This window comes from Trachemys scripta, chromosome 6 (assembly GCF_013100865.1).
Source record: "Trachemys scripta elegans isolate TJP31775 chromosome 6, CAS_Tse_1.0, whole genome shotgun sequence".
NCBI classification, from domain to species: domain Eukaryota; kingdom Metazoa; phylum Chordata; order Testudines; family Emydidae; genus Trachemys; species Trachemys scripta.
In genome coordinates, this window is record NC_048303.1 from 66077083 (window position 1) to 66100357 (window position 23275).

General features: G+C 41.2%; 1 protein-coding gene across 3 annotated transcripts in view; it reads left to right on the forward strand.

Moving 5' to 3' along the window:
* The first annotated feature begins 1918 nt into the window (after positions 1-1918).
* Positions 1919-23275, forward strand: part of WDR36 (WD repeat domain 36) — a 60487-nt gene continuing 39130 nt past the window's right edge. The window contains exons 1-9 of one of the 3 annotated variants that reach the window (XM_034773690.1): positions 9233-9519; positions 12394-12421; positions 14712-14812; positions 15297-15414; positions 16784-16916; positions 20072-20129; positions 21587-21719; positions 22530-22705; positions 22944-23064. In XM_034773690.1, coding sequence (XP_034629581.1) covers positions 9322-9519; positions 12394-12421; positions 14712-14812; positions 15297-15414; positions 16784-16916; positions 20072-20129; positions 21587-21719; positions 22530-22705; positions 22944-23064 — 1066 coding nt within the window. In that variant the 5' untranslated portion in view covers positions 9233-9321. Of the gene's footprint in view, positions 2075-9232; positions 9520-9736; positions 9996-12393; positions 12422-14711; positions 14813-15296; positions 15415-16783; positions 16917-20071; positions 20130-21586; positions 21720-22529; positions 22706-22943; positions 23065-23275 lie in introns of those variants that run through there. The other 2 variants (XM_034773691.1, XM_034773692.1) reach the window with 2 other exon arrangements.

Consider the following 23275-nt stretch of genomic DNA (forward strand, 5'->3'; position numbering starts at 1 on the left):
AATATTGGGTGTGCATCTGTCTGTCTGTCTATTCAGACATACATATGGATATTCTGCTTCAAAGGTACATGGAACAAGCTGCAGTTGTTGAACTCTGGGCACTTACTGCAAGAGTTGTCTTATTTTTATGGAGGTGTCCCCGGATTACAAACTTTGTTTGTACTACAAGATTTCTCTATTTCTTTTTAAATTACAAATTACACAACTTCATTACAATACTATGAATAACTATTTTACAGCCCAGGAAAAGAGGTGCATGAGACATCAAAATGAGCCCCAGCTATGGCATTTGAAAATACCATTGACCGTAGGCGTTCAGATACATACAATATATATATGAAGCCAGAAAAGCATTGAACCCCAGCACTGAAAATCCAACTTCAAAGAACATAATGGGTAATCATCATGTTTCTCTAGTACTCAGAACTACAAGTATCACTTGATTTACTTATTCTACAGAACTATAGCTCTTAAATTTTTAGTTTCGTTGCTGGTAATATAGTTCCTGATAACTAATGCTGGGTGTTTGTTTTGTTTTGTTTTTTTCCTTCTTGTTCTTCTTCAACAGTCCTCCGTAGGTTGATCATCTTTCTTCAGCTTGCTGACTTAGTGCTGATGTCTACTTACAATTTCAGTAACTGTAACCATGAAGCCATAAAAGATGAATTTCTTAACGTTATCTTGGTACATCTGAAAAAGGTACCGTAGAAAATGAGTTTATAAGGTGTGGTTGTTTGTCTTACAGCATCAAATGGAAACTGGTGGTACAGTAGCTGCTTCTACAATTGTCTTTAATGTTAGTCGAAAGATACTTTTAGAAAACGCTGACTGGTAAATCTGGGACCTGAAAAGCTTAGAAGATGGTTTTCTCCAGATAACTCCAATACATTTGGAGAGGAGAGGGAAATCTTCCCCTAATTTCCCAGGGTGACATGAAGCTGTGTTGGGCAAGACACAGTCTCTCTATATGTATATATATATATATATCTAGTTGGAGGTAAGTGACATGTTTCTAAGGGCACAAGCTGTAGGAAGAAAATACAAAAGAATAATAAAAAAGTGTAAAATAAGGACAAGCCGATTTGCAAAATAGATATAAAACCAAAACACGATGTAATTTCGAACTAAACAGGTCTGAACGCCTCTAGCTAGGACTTTGGCAGATAGCCTAAATAAGCTGAGATAAATGATGTATCTTTGAGGGCACCAGATAAGGGAAGAAAACACAACCGTATATACAGCTGTCAAGATCATTATAATTGATGTATAAAATAGATACAAAACGTAATAATACTTTAGAAAGTTCTCTGTTCTAAATTGTTCTGCATGACGCTCTAGTTCTATAACCGATTGTTGGTTAATTAATACATAAGATTATGATATTCTTTCTTTCTAGCTAAATGATCAGGATTCTCACGGATGCGGGGAACAAGTGAGTGTTGTGTGCATGTTGGTATAAGAGGTCATTGCTTTCTGAAGCCGTGCAATGATGGTACCATGGAGAGGTACCAGAGCAGCCAAACGTTTGAACTAGGTGAATAAATCCCAACATCGTTAGTAAGAGACCTTTTGTTTTTTTTATTAATAACATATACATATATTATATATATGGGGTGGGTAAGCTATTTTGAATGACAACAACAAAACAAAAAGACTAGGAGATGTAAGGGTGGATACCCGAGTGTCTCTTGTCTCCCTCACTGCGTTAAAAGATGTAATTGGAAGCGGGAAGAAGGTAGAAATTTATGATTATTTCTTCTAAGACAGCAAGTGATTTCAGACAGCTGGTTTAGAAGGAATACGGTTGAGGAAAGAATAAGGAACAGCTGGTTTAGTAGTGCTGGGACAGCTATAATGGGTGCCATCTATCGGGTACTATGCGCCATTACCGTTTTAGCGCTGCTAGTGTACTAGTCACAATATTGCTTCTCTTCGAACATATCAGGAAGGCGAACTGCTGGAATGTATACAAAACACTATCAGATGCTGCTTAGCGGGTTCACAGAATGAGGATGTCTGGACCTTAACTCATAACATTCTGACTGCAACTTGCGCGGATTATTTCCCAGGCAAGGTAAGAACAGGACAGAACCTATAGCACGTCTTTATTTTCTTCTTGAATGTTTTGAGTAAGGTGGAGAGCGCTTATTTTCGCTTTCAGAAGTCAGCTTGGGAAATATGCAAATGACTTACTACTTGACGCTGCTTCTAAAGCCAGAGGTTCTGTATTTCGCTCCTAACTTAGCTGGACTGGAAGGCAATCAAAAAAAGGCAAAGGACAATACTTCCACTAAAGGGAGTATGCCAAAGATTCGTGGAGCAAAGTGAAAAAGACAGGCCCATAGACAGGGCCGGTGCAAGGAAGTTTCGGGCCCTAGGCAAAACTTCCTCCTTGCGCCCCCACCCTCAGCCCTGCAGCAGCTCTCGGTCCCGTCCCCCCACCCGCCACCCTGAGGCACCCCCCGCGGCAGCTCCCCACCTCCCGGCCCGGGGATCCCTGTGGCAGCTCTGACCCAGGGGTTCCCCTGGACTGCCGGCGGCGCACTGACCCAGGGGTTCCCCATGGCTGCCAGCGGTGGGCTGACCCAGAGGAACCCCTGGGCTGCCTGCCGGCGGCTCAGACTCCCTCTCCCTCCCAGTGCAGCGGCCGCTGTAAAAAAAAAAATTGGGGGTGCCGCTTTTTGGCGCCCCCAAATCTTGGCATCCTAGGCAACTGACTAGTTGGCCTAAATGGTAACACCGGCCCTGCCCATAGATAATTGATTCTTTCCCAGAGGTTTCATTCAGATGCAGACACCTGGTCGTCCCAGAACACTGTTCTGCAGCACCATACCTCTCCGGTCTTGTTTACTCAAATCAGACTCTTAATTCCCTACTGGCAAACTGATGATATCAACAGCGGAAACTATAGAAAAGTGGTAAAAATATCTAAACCCATCTGAGTCCTGTCTATACTACAGTTTTTATTGTTTCTATTGTTTATGGAGTAACACCAGTAATGAATTACGGGTCTTATTTTTGCCTGTGTAGAGAAGTCTCGGAGGAAATCTTTTTCCTTTTTAGCTTAACGGTTAAATATGTTAGACATCCTGCTTTTTTCCCCAAAAATTAATCTGTAGTGTATCCTATGGCTATTATTTTCCCCCTGCTTTTCCACGCATATTATGTCTGATTTCCAAGATAGTCAATCCTATCCTAGGAAACACTATTTCACTAGGAGGGTGGTGAAGCACTGGAACGGGTTACCTAGGGAGGTAGTGGAATCTCCACCCTTAGAGGTTTTTAAGGCTTGACAAAGCCTTGGCTCTGATGATAGTTGGTGTTGGTCCTGATTTGAGCAGAGGATTGGACTAGATGAACTCTTGAGTTCTCTTCCAACCCTAATATTCTATGATTCTATCTTTGGGCTTGCCTTTACTATGTATATTTTAATTGGATCTTGTTAATTACCCACTAGCTGGAAGTGGTTAACACTGGGCTGATCTTTCGGGTAAACCAAAAACAATTTTTAGCACAGAACAAACATGTAGAGGAGTCCAGATTAGCCTGTGCACACGTGTTAGCTATCAATTAAATGGAAGTAAAAATTCTAGTGTAAACATAAGGTTAGGAAGTAGCTAAGATCAGTAAAGTGACTATGTAAAAATAGTGTCTTCTCGCTCAGAGCTGCTCCCCTTCCACATACCGAATCACAGTTTCTTCCTTTTACTGACAAAAATAAGTTGTTTACAACTTTTCATTCTTATTAGCACGCAAAACCACTACAACTATGGGAGAGTGAACCAGGTTCTATTATGGCTCCTGCACAGTAGACAGAATTAACTAAAGGACAAATAGTCTGGCTATTGTTTCAGAGGATGTGTGGGGGTAAAGATTCCTGGTCTTTACATGCAAAAGGAGGATGGATCTAAGCAATGACAAGATCCTTTAACCCCAACCATCTACTGGCCTGCCCAGGTCTCACTCTCATCAGCTCAATGTTTATGGCCATTCAGGGGTTCCCGCTTTGTGAGAGGGCTATGCCATGTGTTGGTAGTCCATCGCTGATGAGGATGATGATGCTGTGCGATGAAGGTGGTGTGTATCCCCTGCATTGCCTCCCTCTAATCCTGTCCGGTTTGTGCAGTTGAACCGCTCTTGTTCACTGACAAGGGCACCTCCATGGTCTCAGAGACAGAATTTGCCTCTAAACTTCAGCAGCAGAACTGATTACAACTGGTGATGTATGACCCAGAAAGAGCAGCTTGACTTTCTGAGCCCAGGTTGAGTTTCCAGTGCTGGAAGTTAGTGAGAGGGTAAAAACCTCTGTGTAAACCCAGCAATTTGTTCAATGCTGTTTTTGCAGTGTCATGTTTTAGAACATAACCACACCTTAAGTTACTGCCTGGCAGAAGTGGCTTTTAATTAAAGGTTGAAAGGAATATAATGAAGGCTGATGGAAACCTTGGGGATACTTTAATGTTGATGCTCAAGATAGGGGCTGGGTTCTGTAGAAGTTTTAGAAGACTAACTCCTGCTTGTTGTACTCATGCAAGTAGTCAAAGAGGCTGTTTACCTCACTCAAGAAAACAGGATTTGGCCTTTTGTAAGTAAAAAACAAAAATACTCTCTTTAAACGCAGCTTTCCCCCACTGCCTCATTTATTCAGTTTTTGTGGCAACAAACACAATCCTTTCTGTACTAGAAAAGCTCAATATTGCTCCTGTTAAGTGACCGGCAAAATCTCACCAATTTCAACAAGTAGGATTGCACTCCTAGGGTAATCTGCTCAATATATGTTGTTGTTCAGAGTCCCAAATGCAGTTCAGCTAGCACAAGACCTATGAGCCATTTAGGTCCTATTTACCTCTGTGCATGGGGTGAATTTCACCCCCAGTGAATTGTGATGTGGTGGGTTTTAATATTGTTAATTAAAGTCATTATTTTTCAGCTATGTTCCAGTGTTCATAATAATTATGCTATTTTTCTTGTGCTTCCTCTGAATGTATTAAGTTCTTATGTATCACAAAAGGAAGTTAGCATTTTAGAATGAATATTATTGGCCAAACTATTGGAAGAAACTAACAATTTAATCTGAATTATAACTCAAGATGAATATCATCTTTGCACAAATCCTTTACAATCAGAAATGCACAGCAGACTGATTATTTTTTAGATGTAAGAAGAAACAGCATCAGTATGACAATCACTCTTGGGGCTTGATCTAGCATTCTTTGTACAGCCAGAACTCCCACTGACTTTGGTGGGAAAACCGTTAGCCAGTGTCTTTGATCAACCCCGTAAAATGTGATTACAGTTTAAAGTATAATTCACTGATTTCTGCTCTCATGGTCAGCAGCATGTTGAATGTCAAGAACCTAGATCCAATATCCATCGAATGAAAAAGCGAAAGAGATCTCTGAGAGCACAACCATGTGAGAAGCACAGACTTCAAGAACTACGGGCAGTATTGAGGAGTTATATAAATATAAAAAAATAGGGTTTAGAAATATTTATTACCAATGATGCAAATTTGTAAAGTTGTAAATTTTACAAATGATTTTTTAATTCAAATTTTAAATGTTTTTAATTTATTTTGTAAAAACCTTTAACGTACAATTTGCTAAACAAATAGCTTACAACCATAATGTAAGGATTTATTAATTAAAACAATTTTAATTTTGGGGAGGTGGTGTTCCTATATTGATTGAAGAACCCCTTCCGCATCTGTGCTACAGGATTATGCCAGCATAGCTACAGTGTAGTAGCTATGTCGTTATAGTCTGCATAGTGTAGACATGGCCCTTCTCATTATAACAGAATGCCAGCTGTGCCATAATAAAGATTGAGAACATCTTTCTGTTTAAAGATTGACTGTTAAAGTTGCTCTAAAATCCACATGCTTCTTGTAATGCTTTGAAATGTGATATGCCTCAGGTGGGTTTATGGTAGGGTTATTGATCCAAATTTGGGGGCATTCGCAAAAGGGATCCCAGAGATATAACTCCCCGTCCCATAGCATTTCTTAATGTTGGCAGATTTAACCAAGTCTTTTGTGCAGCACTGCAGATCAAACCATGCTCCTGAATGTGCTCAAAGTGATCTCAGTCACTCAACATTTACTCCATGGCACCCACTAAACCAATGGAGGAGCACCATTGAAAATGATACTCAAACTAGTCTGGTGGTTACAATAACTTTAAGCATGTAAGAGAAGACTGGTGTGCCTCTCTTCTCCCAAACCACATACCCAAAATAGCATCCCCTCCACCCTTTCCATCTTAACCTCCCCTTCACTTTAAACCATAGAACTTCAGAAGCCAAGTGTACCCAAAAAATGTTCTGGAAGGGTACGAGACACCACCTTAATTCTGCATTAATGAAACTTTTTCTTAGTGGATCTCTTCTCTTCCCACCACCAACCCTTCCATTTAGGGTGTCAGCCATACATCTCTACAATGGGAAATAGAGATCTTCCTTCTGAGTGGCTTGTTCTTCTTCCTGTGATTCTATTTGTCATCTCAAAATACATTGGTACAAAATATATTCTAAAGAAAAATCAGGAAAACACTATCTCTCACCTATTTTAGGTGAATTAATACTGAAGCCCAAGAATGCATCTAGACTCTCTGTAACCACATTTATGGCTGCTGTATCTGTACTAACAGCTTTTGCAGCAACCACAGCTATGGCACCCACAAAAGGCTTGAGGTTCTGGGAACAGTTCCATGGGCCTGGAAAAATCTCCCAAAAGCATGAGTCTCAGGTCAAAAGCCTGAGATTAGGCAGGTCTTGACAACCATTATTTCTTTAGTTTTCAGCTTTTCTTTTCTCTGTTGCAAAGATTTGTCCATTGAAGCTATTCTGGAGTAAATATTTCTGAAGTAAATAACAAAACAATAACATGCTGAGAATTAGGGTAGCCACCTGTCCATGTTTTTCCATACTTGTCCCTTTTTGGAGGTAGTAGCTGTCCTGGGAAATGTATAAGGGTGCTCAGTAAACACCACCATCTGTTCAGTTTTTTGGGCTCAGGATCATCCCGGACGTTGTGTTTTGTTTTGGCTTTTTGGTACCTCAGTGGTGGCAACCCTAGAGAATGTGATTTGTGTGAAACTAAAGGGAAAAACCATCAATCCGATCTAGATCATAAACTCCTTGGGACACCAGAGGGTGTCTAAAAACTCAATAAGAACAGGAGTACTTGTGGCACCTTAGAGACTAACAAATTTATCAGAGCATAAGCTTTCGTTGGCTACAGCCCACTTCTTCGGATGCATATAGAATGGAACATATATTGAGAAGATATATATACACACATACAGAGAGCATGAACAGGTGGGAGTTGTCTTACCAACTCTGAGAGGGCAATTAAGTAAGTGAAAAAAAAAACTTTTGAAGTGATAATCAAGATAGCCCAGTACAGACAGTTTGATAAGAAGTGTGAGAATACTTACAAGGGGAGATAGATTCAATGTTTGTAATGGCTCAGATTGACAGAGCCAGACGAGTACCCAGAAGTTATCTCCTACAAGACAGGCCCAACAAAGAAAATAACTGAACACCACTAGCTGTCACCTTCAGCCCCCAGCTGAAACCTCTCCAGCGTATCATCAAAGATCTACAACCTATCCTGAAAGATGATCCCTCACTCTCACAGATCTTGGGAGAGAGACCTGTCCTCGCTTACAGACAGCCCCCCAACCTAAAGCAAATACTCACCAGCAACTACACATCACTGAACAAAAACACTGACCCAGGAACCTATCCTTGTAACAAAGCCCGATGCCAACTCTGTCCACATATCTATTCAAGTGACATCATCAGAGGACCTAATCACATCAGCCATACCATCAGGGGCTCGTTCACCTGCACATCTACCAATGTGATATATGCCATTATGTGCCAGCAATGCCCCTCTGCCATGTACATTGGCCAAACTGGACAGTCTCTCCGCAAAAGCATTAATGGACACAAATCTGACATCAGGAATCATAATACTCAAAAACCAGTGGGAAAACACTTTAACCTGTCTGGTCATTCAATGACAGACCTGCTGGTGGCTATCTTACAACAGAAAAACTTCAAAAACAGACTCCAACGAGAGACTGCTGAGCTGGAATTGATATGCAAACTAGATACAATCAATTTAGGATTGAATAAGGACTGGGAATGGCTGAGCCATTACAAACATTGAATCTATCTCCCCTTTTAAGTATTCTCACACTTCTTATCAAACTGTCTGTACTGGGCTATCTTGATTATCACTTCAAAAGTTTTTTTTTTCCACTTACTTAATTGCCCTCTCAGAGTTAGTAAGACAACTCCCACCTGTTCATGCTCTCTGTATGTGTGTATATATATCTTCTCAATATATGTTTCATTCTATATGCATCCGAAGAAGTGGGCTGTAGCCCACGAAAGCTTATACTCTAATAAATTTGTTAGTCTCTAAGGTGCCACAAGTACTCCTGTTCTTTTTGCGGATACAGACTAACACGGCTGCTATTCTGAAACCTAAAAACTCAATCATACTGAATATCATTGAATTCTTACTTCTGTGAAGGGTCCTACTAAAATCAATGGGGATGGCTAATGTTAGGATCAGACACTATGCAAGTTTGCAGGACTGGGCTGTTATCTGCATCTCATGCAGGACGGGACACAATGTCAGTGATTAACAAATAACTGTAATCATACAAAACTGACAGATGCTTTTCCCCATGACGGCGTTGGGGCTCATTCTCCTGCTTTTTTCAAGTCTGATAATATTTGTTGTTTTTCTCAAAGCCTCAGCTCTTGGAGTCAGGTGATGAGACTTGCACCTTTAAATAAACAAGATCCGAGCCCTGGTGGCTGTGGAGCAAAGTCTGAGCCCGTCGCCTGGGACAGGAGCCCCCATTTCATTAGTCGGGATCTCAGGCGCCCCGATCTGGGAGCAGGTGGGTGGGGCTGGCATAGGACCGCGCGTAGGGACACGGTGTCAGGAGCCACGAGGATGGGCGCGCTGGAGTACTGTTCAGAGAACGCGGTGATGCGAACACCGGCTACGGCACGTGGAGCTCGACGGGAAACCAGCCGCCGGGCAGGGGGCAGCGCCTGCGCAGACGCGATTGGCTGTGTGTGGGGGGGTGTCTTTCTCTCCCCAATCGCGGAAGGCGGAACGCGGAGCGCGCGGACGCAGGCGCGGGGGGCAGCTTTCGTTGACGCTCCGGGGCCGCTGGGCTGTTGCCAAGAGCCGGCGGCTGCCGGTGGCGCCGGAAGGGGCGGGGTTGTTTCCGCTGTGCACTTGGACGGACGCGTGCGTTTGTGGGTGCGGGCGCCGGTGGCCCAGCCTGGGGGATGTCGCGTGCGGGCAGCGCGGTGAGGGCGGCCCCCGGTGGGGGCAGCGGCAGCGGCAGTGGCGGCAGCGCGCTCTTCTCGGGCTTCCGCGCTCTCGGCCTTTACTCCAACCACCTGCCCCACGTGCTGCGCTACCACCAGCGCCACCGCGAGTTCTACCTGCTCACCGCCGCGGGGAGGAGCTTCCACACCTACAACGTGAGTGACACCCCCCTCCCCCCATTGGATCATGTGGCTCCCCTCTCCCCCGCAGCGTGAGTGACCCCCCCCTGGGCTCCCAGGCCCCCTCCTGTCCTGCAGAATGCGTGATCGCCCCCGTCCCCGCCCCACTGGCGGTACAAGCCGCGCCCCCTCTCCCGGCCCAGCTTCCTCGGCCTACAAGGTGCCTTGTTTCCATTTAGGATTTTACACGGCTGTTGTAATAACTCCCCCATCTCCTCACCCACATTTTTAAGCAGGGAAAAGTGAAAACAAAGCGTAAGTCTGTGACACCCACACTGTGCAGCCTCCTGCTCGGAAGCCCTCCGCTTCTCTGTTTTCCAGGATCAGTATGGGCGCCATAGCACCTTCCTCTAGATCTGTGCAGATTTTCTTCTGTAATGCTGACTCTCCTCAAATGCCCCACTTGGGCCACATCATCCAGAAAGTTAATCTAATCACACAAAAAGTGACTTGTAAGTAAATGAGAGTTCTTGGAGTGCTTTGGCGGCAAAAAGCTACTGGGGAGAGGCTGTTCTGGGTTTGATTTTTGATAAATTGGGTGGAACTGGTGGAGAATTTGAAAGTAAATGGCATTTTGGGTGAAACTGGTCATAAAATGATAGAGTTCATGATTCTAAGGCAGGGGTGGGCAAACTTTTTGGCCCGAGGGCCACATCGGGGAATGGAAATTGTATGGAGGGCCATGAATGCTCACAAAATTAGGGTGGAGGTGTGGGCTCTGGGGCGGGGCTGGGGATGAGAGGTTTGGGGTGCAGGAGGGTGCTCCAGGCTGGGATCGAGGGGTTTAGAGAGTGGGAGGGAGGATCAGGGCAGGGGGTTGGGGCATGGGGAGAGGCTCAGGGGAGTGGGGCCGAGCTGCGTGGTGTGGCCCCTGACCCAGCGCCCCGGCCGGAGTGGGGCCGAGCTGCGTGGTGTGGCCCCTGACCCAGCGCTCCGGCCGGAGCGGGGCCGAGCCGCATGGTGCAGCTCAGGGGACGTCTTAAAACGGCTTGCGGGCTGGATCCGACCTATGGCCATAGTTTGCTCACCCCTGTTCTAAGGAATGGTAAGATGAAAAAGAGTAGAGTGAAGACAATGGATTTCAAGAAGATAGACTTTAGCAAACTCAGGGGGTTGGTAGGTAAGATCTCATGGAAAGGAAGTCTAAGGAGAAAAACAGTTCAAGAAGTTAGCAGTTTTTCAAAGAGACATTATTAAGCGTTCAAGAATAAATTTTCCCACTGTGTAGGGAAGATAGGAAGTATGGCAAGAGACCATCCTGGTTTAACCAGGAGATCTTCAGTGATCTGAAACTCAGAAATAGAGTCCCACAAAAAAGTGGGAATGAGGACAAATTATGAAGAACGACTATAAAAAACAACACGAGCAAAACACATGTAGGGGCAAAACTAGACAGGCTAAGTCACAGAATGAGATTAAACTAGCTAGAGATTTAAAGGGTAACAAGAAAACATTTTACAAATATATTTGGACTAAGAGGAAGGACAGGATAGCCCATTACTCAAGGATATGGGGAAAGACAGTAACAGAAAATGTGGAAATGGCAGAAGTGCTAAATTACATTTTTTTGTTTCGGGTTTCACCAAAAAGATTAGTAGTGATTGGACATCTAACATAGTGAATGCCAGTGAAAATGAGGAAGGATCAGAGGCTAAAACGGGAAAAAGAAATTTAAAAATTACTTGGACAACTAGATGTCTTCAGGTTGTCAGAGCCTGATGAAATACATCCTAGAGCAGTGGTCTTCAAACTTTTTTGATCGCGCACCCCTATCAGTAAAAAATTTTTGAGCATGCACCCCCTGCCGCGCCGGTTCTACCATTTTTGCCAAAGCAAAAAAAAAGCTGGTCAGACTCCCGCCCAAAACTGCCAAAGCGCAAAAAAAAAAAAAAAGAAAAAGCACTCCTCCTGCTGCGCACCCCCAAGGATCCTCTTGTGCACCCCCTGGGGTATGCGCACCCAACTTTGGAGACCACTGTCCTAGAGTACTCAAGGAGCTGACTGAGTTGATATTTGAGCCATTAGCTGTTGTATTTGAAAACTCATGGAAGATGGGAGAGATTCCAGAGGACTGGAAGAGGACAAATATAGTGTCAATCTAAAAACGGGGATAAAGATTATACAGGAAATTATAGACGCGTCAGTTTAACTTCAGTACCTGGAAAGATAATGGAGCAAATAAGCAATCCATTTACAAACACCTAGAAGATACTAAGGTGATAAGGAACAGTCAACATGGATTTGTCAAGAACAAGGGAATGGTTTTACATGATTTGACAGGGTAACAAGGCTTGTGGATTGTGGGCTTGTGGAAACTTGTATTCCTGGGAAACTTTAATGGTGGAAACGCATATGGGGACTTGGGTGCCTAAAGGATTAGATGGCAGCTGAGCATGCGTTTTGAGGATCTCAGTGGCACCTAAATGTTGGATTTGGAGAGTGTCTAATTTGGTAGTTAGGTGCCTAAGACATTTGTGGATCTAGCCACCCAGCACTTTTGTACATATATACCAGCCCTTTGCAGATGTTTTGATCTCCACAGAATTTTCTTTGGATCTTGGTGTGCCTTAAGGTTAAGGACCTGCTCCATGCTGGGGAAGGCAAATCTTGTCTCCCAGATGAGATGATTATGAAGAAGTTCAGTGATTGGGAGTATGATTTGGCCCTGTATCTGCTGGGGTTTTACACTTCGGTTTCTAGTCAGATCATGTGCAGGAGGACCTTTTCCATGCATAGTTCTGAATTTGCAAATGCTAATGTTTCTAGAATGCTGGATTTGTATTTGTAGGAAATTCAGCGCAGTAAACTACTAAAGATCCATCTTTTTATTTATTTATTTATTTTTTACAGGTAAAGAAACTTGGTATAGTTGCTGTTAGTAAGTATACAGTTTGTTCTACATAATGCAAATTACTTTTTTTCCCCCAAACAGCTAACACATCTGTATAGACATGAATTGTGTAATAGGAAGCAAATCTTATCTATAACTAGCGATGTCAAAGTATATTAAAATAATATTAAGGTTGTAGACTCAAGCACTTAAATGTTAGGAAATGCCGGTATTAAGATTGCCCGTGCAATCTTAATTCTGTGCCCTTGGTATGTGCTATGATAAAGTCTTTATTAGATGATCACATATTTTTCCACAGTACACCACCCTTGTTCAGTGAATGGGTAGATATTCAAGATTTCTTAACCTATATGTAGCCCCAGGTCTTACATAACACACTATTGGATCTTGCTGGGCTGAGCCTGCTCACCCACACCTGGTTCACCTGGCGCAGAGGGGCAGGGCCCTGGGGTGTTTCTGGGGCAGGCCCAGCCCTTGCACTGTGTCAGGATCAGGTTCAGCCTCACTGCCGAGTCCCTGAACCCTAAACCTCCCACCTCCCCCCGGTAATCTCCCACTTCAGTGCAGCCAGTGGCCTGTGTTCCCCACTGGCATGCTGGAGCCACATTTATTTATTGACAAATAAAATTTGCAGAATTTTAAAATATTGTGCGCATAATTTTTAATTTTTTGGCACAGAATTCCCTCAGGAGTACTCTCTGCACCTATCCACTCCTCCAAACTCCTGCTGCCCACACTCCTATGCAAACCCTCTCCCACACAATAGGTTCCTGCTTCACCTACTTGGATCAGCCTTATTCACTCCCCTATCAGCTTCACTTCTCTTTGTCTCCTGCAACACCCACTCCCACCCTAATTCTCAGGCCATTTCTATAGGGACTGTTGTGACATAGCTGTGCTGCTGTAGCTATGTCATCATAACCCCATATTGTAGAGGCAGGCCTACAGTGTTGGAAGGGTTTTTTTGTCAGTGTAGGAGCACAACTTCCCCAAATAATGGTAGCTATGTCAAGGAAACCAGTCTTCCATCGACCTACTTGCACTTGGGGTTGCCTCAGCTTAGCTATGACAGTCGAGGGGTGGATTTTTCATTTCTCTCAGCACCATAGGTATGCCAGCCTACGTTAAGTGTAGGCCAAGCCTCATTCCTCTGCATTTCAGTGTGGCTGCTTCCTCCTCCTTACTGCCTGGGCACAAGCAGCAGGAGCATTGTCTCTTCTGTGCACTCAATCTCTCTGCTCTCTTCCTATGCACAGTGCCACAGAAGCCTGCTGGATGGCAGGTGGAATAATTACAGGGAAAGTCCTACTCAGACTTGCATCCCCACACTGAAGCATGCTCAATACAGACAGAACCCGCTAACCCCACCCCCCTTCCAGATTTTGAGTCCCTGCTCCAAAGCATGGGGGCATTAGAGCCGGGGCCGGCTCCAGGCACCAGCCTACCAAGCATGTGCTTAGGGCGGCACCTGGAGGGGGGCAGCACTCACCCGGGGAGAGCGGGGCCCCGGCTGGGCTCACCGCCCTCTCCCCGGTGCTCCAGCCAGCCGGGGAGAGCGGGGCCACCCTCCTCCCGGCGCTCCCCGCCGGGGGGCGGCGGGAGGCTTTTTTGCCTGGGGCCGCAAAAAAGCCAGAGCCGGCCCTGATTAGAGCTTACGAATGAAACCATTGTGTGGGGGGAAAATTAATATAGTCAAAACAATGTGTGTTCTAGTAATCTAATTCTTGGAAACAGCAGAACAGTGTTAGCTAAAACTTTTAAGTAGTAGTTAACCTGAAGCAGACGCTCAGCATGGAAAATTTCAGTCCAAATGATTTAAGGATGGCAAAGGTATTAGCCAGTGACAGTGGGGGTTTTATAATGGGGTGTGTCAAGCAACCTTAACTGTAGGCAGCTCTAGTAGCTCTCTTAAGACTTGATGACAAATCCAAAAATAGTTGACACTTTTTTGTTTCTCTCGTATATTATGCTCCATTTTCATTCAGTTTTCTTAAGGCAGTTCTTGGGCTGTAGGAGTCTTGGAAATGTTATTTTTGGGTAGCTTCTGTAATGTATAATGCAGATATATTTTAAAAGTTAATTCATGCCCTAACTCAGTGTTTCCTACATATTTTCTCGTTGTGTTCACTTCTAGGAAAACATTTCTCATAATTTAGCCACTTGTTGCCCAAAGACGGTATTTGATGATAATCTTCTTCCTGACATACCTTAATTTGTTATTGGTAATTTGCAATCATGAATATGTTGATATGTTGTAAGACTTTTTTTTTATTGTGAAAATGAAAATTGTCAAACTTATTCCCTTCTTTATTCATAGGTAATGCTTTATTACAAGACATTACTTGTTTGGCAGCAGACAGAATGTTGGTCTTCGCTTCATATGGCAATCTTCTCCATGCTTTTGCCAGGAACAAAGAGGTTTTTATAACTTATTTATTGTGTAATAACCAGACACTAAGCCAATATTGATATGTTTTCTTACTTAAGTCACTTATTCCTATCAACTGTAATTTAATTTCACAAGTTTTGGGAGCAATAGCCTCACAATGCTCAGCAATAACAAAGGATAAGTTAAAATAAGAAAGGTTTAAGGACAAATTCTACAATGGTTGGGCTGTGACACTTATAAAATGACAGTGCTCTGATAAAGAAATAATCTTCAGGACACAAAAGTTAAAATACAGTTAAAACTATGACAAAAAAGATTTGCCAAGTACACTTTCTCACAAGGAAGCTATCATAAATGAGACTTAACAAAGGTGTAATATTTACTAGATAAAATACAGTATAAAGTTGTGTATTAACGGGTTTCTGTTACAGGTAGTTGCTATCGTTCAAGTAATATACTTAAATATTACAATATGTGAAAAGGTTTACTGAAATGTGTACTTTGAAATCATAGGTGGTTCATATATATGATGGTCACAAAGGAGAAATTCACCTTTTGCAGCCATTTGGTGATCATGTCATCTCTGTGGATATTGATAATGTTCTTATTGTTTGGGATGTACAATCAGAAGGTGAGTCACTATTTCCTCATTCTGTAACTGTCCAAACTATCTGTAGTATGTGATAAAAGTTGTAAGCATTTGATAATGTAAGACAATTTGTTTAATGCTTATGCCAGAGTTCTTAATTTTCTTAAGGCAAAATAAAACGGTTGTTACATTAATGTTTGAAATCCTGATCCTGCAGTGAGCTTCATTGGTGGACCCCTGCACCCATTCAAAGCTCCATTGACTTCGGGAGGAGAAAGGGTTGGAGAGAGGCATGTGGGTGCAGAGGTCTACTTATGGATAACTGGTATCTCTTAACATTCCCTTTGTTCATGAGAGTTGTGGTGAAAGAAGTTTGGTGTCATGTGGGGTCCTAAAATTTCTTCAGTCACTTTATCTATGACACTGGGTATGGCATGGAAATTGCTTGCTTTCTGGGCAGCAGAAAAAGATCAAGTGCTGAGTTTTTTAGTTGTCAGTAGCCTTTCATGCTATTGAATGGATAGGTTTGAAAGGATTAGATTTTTATCAATAAATGTTGATTTCACCATATGTGCACAAACCAATGAAAAAATATTTCCATCAATGATGCTTGAAAACTTACAGATATGCAGAGTAAGAAAAGTCCTGCTTGAGAACTTCTTAGAGTTTTGATTTAAGGCATTTACTTTGTGTATTTTGTCATGTGGTGTTGACAATTTGTTTTAACGGTTATAAAACTTCAACTCTTTTAATCTGTCTTTTATTAAATAATTGTCTACCCCTGTTGCCTGACCCCTCCCATAGTTTCCCACAACTGTGAAAATTTAAATAGATAATAATAGAAAAAATTGTTTAAAAATATTATCCATTGAAATTATAAAGTCTAATTGTGCCAAGTTTAAATAAGGTTTTGATGGCTCACTGCTAGGTGGGATCACACTTCAGTGGCTTAATTTTTTCTTTTCAAAGAATTCTCTGGTTTTGGTATTGAGCAATGACTCATTAGTCTGACAGGTTCTCTTATGGTGGTCTGTGGCGTTTAACAATTTTAAAAATAATTACTACGCTTCTAAGTTGGCATTCATGTATTAACAAGACTTTGTTATAATGTAAACAGAAGACATGATAATCAAGTGAGATGTTCTGCTCAGAAAGCACAATAAGAATCCTTTATAATGATATAAATCTGTTCTGCGGGGCACTATAAAGTAAGCTACATAACTTGCCACGAGATGGGTCAGGCTCATATGAGGTTTCTGGTGCTTTCAGGGAAGAATTCCCAGTTGTGAGAACTTCTTCCCATTTTTGCATGTAAAAGATAAAATGCAAATTTCTTAAAAATTTGCAAAGAATGGCTAACTTGGAATGTTTGTAATGGCAGCATAACTAACACAGTTTCTTATGTCTGCAGAAGAATACCTACAACTGAATTTTGATAAGGCTGTTTTTGCAGTTTCTGCAATTATGCATCCAAGTACCTACTTAAATAAAATTCTCCTTGGCAGTGAACAAGGAAGCCTGCAGTTATGGAATGTAAAATCCAAGTAAGATTCTTTATTCTTTAGGTACATTTCACTCTCCAGGTGGAGCTATACTGAGTTTTAACATTTTCTAAATAAAACGATCTCTTAATGCAGGTCTATTTTTTCTAATTCCTTCAACTGAAGAGCCCCTCAGTGTTGTTCCCAGAAATATGGGCAATACAGTTGCCTCTCTCATGTGACTGAAAATGCTATTTTTTCAAGCCAGGATTTTTTTGCTGTGAAGTAACAGGGATTGTGCAGGTTTCTTCAGTAATCTTCCTTGCTTTCATTTCCCAACACTGACCCCACTCAGCATTTTAGCTAGTTGTCTACCTGATGAAGTATGGCAGAGAAAGTAGTTGTAGAACTCCTCCCCCTTAAAATTGTTGTCTAGCCACTGAGTGGGCCCATGAGGAAGAGGGAGATATGCCTAGCTGAGTGTGGGGAGCAAGGTTTCGCACATGTTCAGCTGCTGCAGGATTTGGGACTGAGATCACTATTCAGATTAAGTCTCCTCACGCTCTACTACAGTAATTCAAGGTGGGGAAGAGACTTGCTGATTGGGGGCCCTGTCCTGTTGTTGATTCAACTTGTTTTACTTTGCCCCAATTTGCCAGTACAGGCATCTGAAATTAAAAACACGTAATTGCATTGTAGAAGTTGTTGGGGTGGAGGGAGTTGTACATTCCAGTTCTCCAAAGTGCAGTTTTCAAAAATGACATCTGCACTGAGGACGCCAAGTCCCATTGACTTTCAATAATCACATTAATACAAAAGGCCATAATTACAACTCATGGCTTTTGTAGTAGCTGGTAGGCCTTTTCTCTCTTGGGTGGTGGGCTGAGTAGGTGTTTGAATTCATATGGTAGCAAATCTCCAGGCTGCTCATCTGCACTCTTTCTGCCAAACCACAAAACTCCACTATGTGGAGTCCTCTTATACAGACTATTATGTTTTCTTCCCTCTTTCCTCTCATCCTTGCGGAGTGGAAGCTCTGCTGTATTTTAGGGCCTTCCATTCCTGTGTGAAGGGAAGCAGCATTTGTCCCTTAGACTGAAACAATGTCTGTATTTGCTTGCAGACTTGCCACTGCATTGGGACATGTTTAGGATATCTTCACAGCCAGAGCTAGGAACTTAATTTTTTTAAAATAACTTAAATTCTTTAAAGACTGTGCAAGCAAAATAAGTGTTAATCAGTGACTACTGAAGGAATCCAACCCGTGTAGGGGTCAAGCATAGGAGTTTATTACGCACAGTGCTGGCGGAGTGTCACCTTGCTTATTAGGCTCAGAGACACTGTCAATCAGTTGATTACAATGGAATATATAGATTTTCCCTGAGCAGGGGAAAGTGACGGGTTGACAGTTCCACACCCTCGGGATAGGTTTTGCAGCAAGACAAGATAGCACATTAGCCAATGGTTAACAGGTTACATAATGTCTCCGCCCATGGTCTCAAGTTAGCAAGTTAACATTTAATTAATACTTTGATAAAATGTTATTAGTATAAAATATATATATATGTTGAATTCTGATTTGGGATCCATAGGAATGGAGCAACTCCTTTGATTGTCCAACAGGTACATTCCTAGGGGTTAAAATAAAGAAACAGTGAAAGTGTATGGCAATAAAGATGGTCTCCTTTGTGTCCCTGGGAAAGGGAGGTGGGCGGATGCCATATCTTATACTGACATGTGCCAACCTTTCATAAACTCAAGGTTGGATCTGTGGGAAGAACATCTTCCCTACAGAAGAAACTAACACAATAGGAACAGGGATTCTTTGTTCAATTTGAAACATAATTTTTCAGTTATTGCTTCAACATCTGGCATTTCTACTGACCAAGCATATCTTAGCAAAGGCAATGTTATCTTGTTTGTTCTGCTTTCTCTTAGCTAATCACTATTTGCTAGGCCTCTGGTCTCTTGACCAAACTCTGGACTTTGGGTCTGGAAAAGAGCTGGCACAATCCATATATCAGGTTGTTATATAAAATGCACATAGATTTTTAACCCTTCAATTATATATAGTTTTAATGAGTTCTTTTTAATTTATTTTTATATGTATTTTAATACTTTTAACATCTGGATTTAGTTTTAAGTTTTATTGTAATATATTTTGGTTTTGGCACAATGGCCTGTGGCTGAGTTACTATTAACAAGCTTGACTTAAGTGCTGGTACTCTATTTCCAACTCTAGAGTAGGAGACCTCGTTATGGGTGCGCACACACTCTGTAAATGTGAAAATATATATGACTACAGTTCATGAGAATTTACACTTGTCATGTGGTTCAAGGTTTTAGTCTCATAGCAATTACACATTTTCAATAATATCATTGCTCTTTTATTTTTATTCAGGGTAGCTATATGGTGCTATCACTGCTGTACAAAAACTACTAAAAACAGGATTAAAATAGAATTTTTTTCTTAAATTCCTTTTTAAACAAAGAGTAGGTGATTGCAGTTTGAAATGAATGCACTGCTTGGGCTTGTTTAGCATTCTCACACTTGTGTGTAAATATAATAGAGGATTATGTTTTAAAGGCCTGATGTTGAGCCAGGTGCCCACTTAAATGCTTACTGATTTAGATAACCCCATGGCATCAGTGGGAGCATTTGTGGTAATCCGCACCAGTTAGTGGGTGCAAGATTGAGCCCTAAATTTGACTTAAGTGAATCTGCCTTGTAACCCAAATACCAAAATAAAAATAAATTTTTTTTTTGAATGATTTTTGTATAGCATGCGAAACTAAACATTTAGCTTCATTATTTGATAACTAATAAACACAGCCAAACTTAATTTTACCAAAATATTGGTGCTTACAGTGAAAGTACATATCCTCAGTTATGTCGTTTAGTCACTAATGTTACATCATGCACCTCTCATGCTTCAAGCATTCTATAATCAGGGCCTTGTGTACAATTTCCTTTGCACTCAGTTTTACCACTGCTCTGCCTGAAAATAGTCTCATCCTGAAGACAGAATGCACCAATATAGTTTTCAACTTTTCCATATATATAGGTATTACCCTAATTTTTAAATTCCATAGATATTTTTTTAATGTATGCTGCTAGCCTTCATTCTGTCATACTGCTTTCTAGATGTACTTGCTCGACGTTCATTTTGATGTAGACTTTTTCTAAATGTAACTTCTAAAACACTTTCTTTTCGCAGCAAACTTTTATACTCATTTCCAGGATGGGGTTTAGGGGGCGTGACAACCCTCGAACAGGTTAGTAGTTTTGATCGTTCGTTGGTTTATAAAAGGTAATTCTAGAACAGCAGTCAGTGTTGTTTAACATTCTTGTACAGTCCTATAGGTGCATATTGTGTACAGAGAGTACAGATAATATCCCTGCTTGGAAAAGCATACAATCTAGGGGACAAGTCCTGTAAATCCTTACTAACTCACGTAGCTTTCTTAACTTCATTCTGGTTACTCCATTGAGTAAGGACTACTTCGGTGACTTAAGTTTTTAGGGGTTTGGTGTGCCGTAGGCCAGCTTATTTATGTTGCCAGTTTCTTGCTTCTGAAATTCATTTGGGTTTTTTTTATTTTTATGTCGGGGGGAGGGGGAGAAATCAAACTTTTGCCAAAATGAAAAAAACTCCAAAAAGAAAAAAACAGGGGGCTATTACAAACAAAATAAAAACAAACTAAAAATATGATACCATACAGTATCATATAACATCGGCTGCTCAAGCTTCTGCGAACAATTTTAATTTCATATAAATTTATTTTTAGTGCAACATGTTCAATCTCACTTTGATGCTTTAGAATGGTCAAATGCTCAATTATAGATTGATATTATGTGGTAGGAAACAAAGTGCAAGATTTATTAAGTACCTGACTATAAGGTTAAACCATTCATTTTAGACCTAAATTTACTTGAATGTCATACATATCGGGTGTTAACTTGCTGTACCTGTAACATACTGGTATAGAAAAAGCTTATGGACCGTGAAGTAGGTTACACAGAACTTGACATAGCATATTCCAGCTAAGTTTGCAAAATTAAGCACTCAAGTCAGGAAATGAGATCCACATGCATATTTTATACTGTACAGATTTTAGTTACGTATCACAAACACATACATTGTGTAGGACTGCCTCCCTTACATAGTGCACAAGTTGGACAGTGAACGAGGAACAGATGTGAAATTTACTAGACTTATTCGCACATACTTAAAGGGAAACAGTTATCTACCAAAAATCTTTTTTTTTTCTAGGAAAGTTTTTAATTGCTTTAAATTTATTTCTTAAATTATTTTTATGCTAAATTAATGCATTCCCTCCCATTGGTTGCATATCCATGGACTTTCTCCTACTTCACTACACATTGTTGCTCATGTGCACTGAAGGCTGAATTGCTCAGAATATACTGAAATCAGGTCAAATCCAGTGACTCAGTAGTTTTATTCTTAATTTATGTTGTGTAATTTCAAACATAAGTTTTTGGCTAGAATGAAGCAGAATCCCTGCCTAATTTGCTAAGAAGAAATATCTCATTTGCTTTGCAAATTCAACCTGTTCACTGAATGAAGCAGTGATGTTGTAATAATAAAATGTCATGTAGTTAAAGAATATATTAATACATTCAGCAGAACTTATTTTTTAATAGGAAAAATACAGACGGATGGAGAGGAATCTGTTTAATTTCTCTCTCATCGTTTAACTGTCTTTCACAGGCACCAGCAGTAGACGTAGTTGCAATAGGTCTCGTGTCTGGTCATATCATTGTGCACAACATTAAGTTTGATGAAACACTGATGAAATTTCAGCAAGACTGGGGTCCCATCACAGCAATATCTTTCCGTACAGGTAAATTCTAGCAGTTTGATTAGTCGTATATGCAGATCAAATTAAAACAGTAATATTAATTGAAAAGTAGAAAAATTAAACATTTTGAAGGTATTGTAGGCACAAAACTTGGGGTTTTGTGTCTTGGGATTTTTTAAAGTTTACAATGGCTAATAGTAATAAACTTGTGATATTTTCTTATATAGTTGGAAAAATTGCAAATCTTGCAGGGGAATGTTTAAAATCTGTATACGGCAACATTTTACTATTTCATAAATAGGAAATAACATTCACTCAAAACAGATCAGCCTAGTAGTAGGGGTCAGAGTATTCTGCAGTACAGCAGATTTGGCTCTTGCTACAGAATTGTTTTCTGAGATGTGAGCAGCACCCATTCCTGTCATTCATCTAACTCTGAAATCTAAAGATATAGCCAGTTAAATATCCAAAAAGTGGGGTTTCATGAATCTTCCTCTGAAGCATCTGGTACTGGCCATTGTCAGACCAAGATACTAAACTAAATATACCTGGTCTGATCTGATATTGCATATCATCTGGTCCTGTTACTGATGGTGCTGCTCCATTCTCTCTCTCTCTCTCTCTCTCTCTCTCAAAAATTAGATCACTATGATAAATGATTGCTTTAATTTTATGTTCTATTTAGGAATGAATTTTTTCCTCTGATTGTAATCTTTGAGGGAGATTTGCTTACATGAACTTTGAAATGTTAAAATGATTGAAAGCTATAAGCAATGTATAGTGTAAAAAAAAAAAAAAAAAAATTGGTTTTGGATTCTTCCCCTCCCCCTCCCCCTTTCATTTTGTGATTAGATGGTCATCCAGTCATGGCAGCTGGAAGTCCTATTGGACACATTGCACTGTGGGATCTGGAAGAGAAGAAACTAATTAGTCAAATGCGAAATGCCCATTCCACAGCAATAGCTGGTATGTCATTTGTCCAGGGAGAGCCACTTCTTGTTACTAATGGTGCTGATAATGCTATAAAGGTAAGCTTTTTTTCTGCTACTACCGTTGTGGTAAATTTATTTTTTCCAGTGGTCCTCCAAAGTATGAATACTGTGTAGACTGAAGTAGCTCTTTTCAGTTGCAGCAGCATGTACAGTAAAACCAAAGTTACTGAACATGACAGGTTATTGTTTCTAACTACATTATTCCCATCTATTTTTTCAATAGGAGTTACTGTTATGTTTACTGATGTTCCATTTCTTTGCATTTCTTGAGCAGATATGGATCTTTGATGGCCCTGGAGGTGGTGGTCGTTTGTTGAGGTGCCGTATGGGACATAGTGCTCCTCCAACAAAAATCAGATACCATGGGCAAAATGGACAACAAATTCTTAGTGCAGGTAGAAATCCTCTGAACTTCATCAGAACCCTTGTTCATTACCAGAACAGTTCTTTCTCAGCTTTGTGTATGATGATGTCTACAATAGAGTTAGTCTGGTAGTATAGCTGTAGGATTTTGATGTTTAAAAAACCCCAGTTTTCCACTCCGCCCCCCGTTTCAGGGTTCTGCTGATGGCACCAAGGTATGCCCCAGTCACTGGGCTTCAAGCA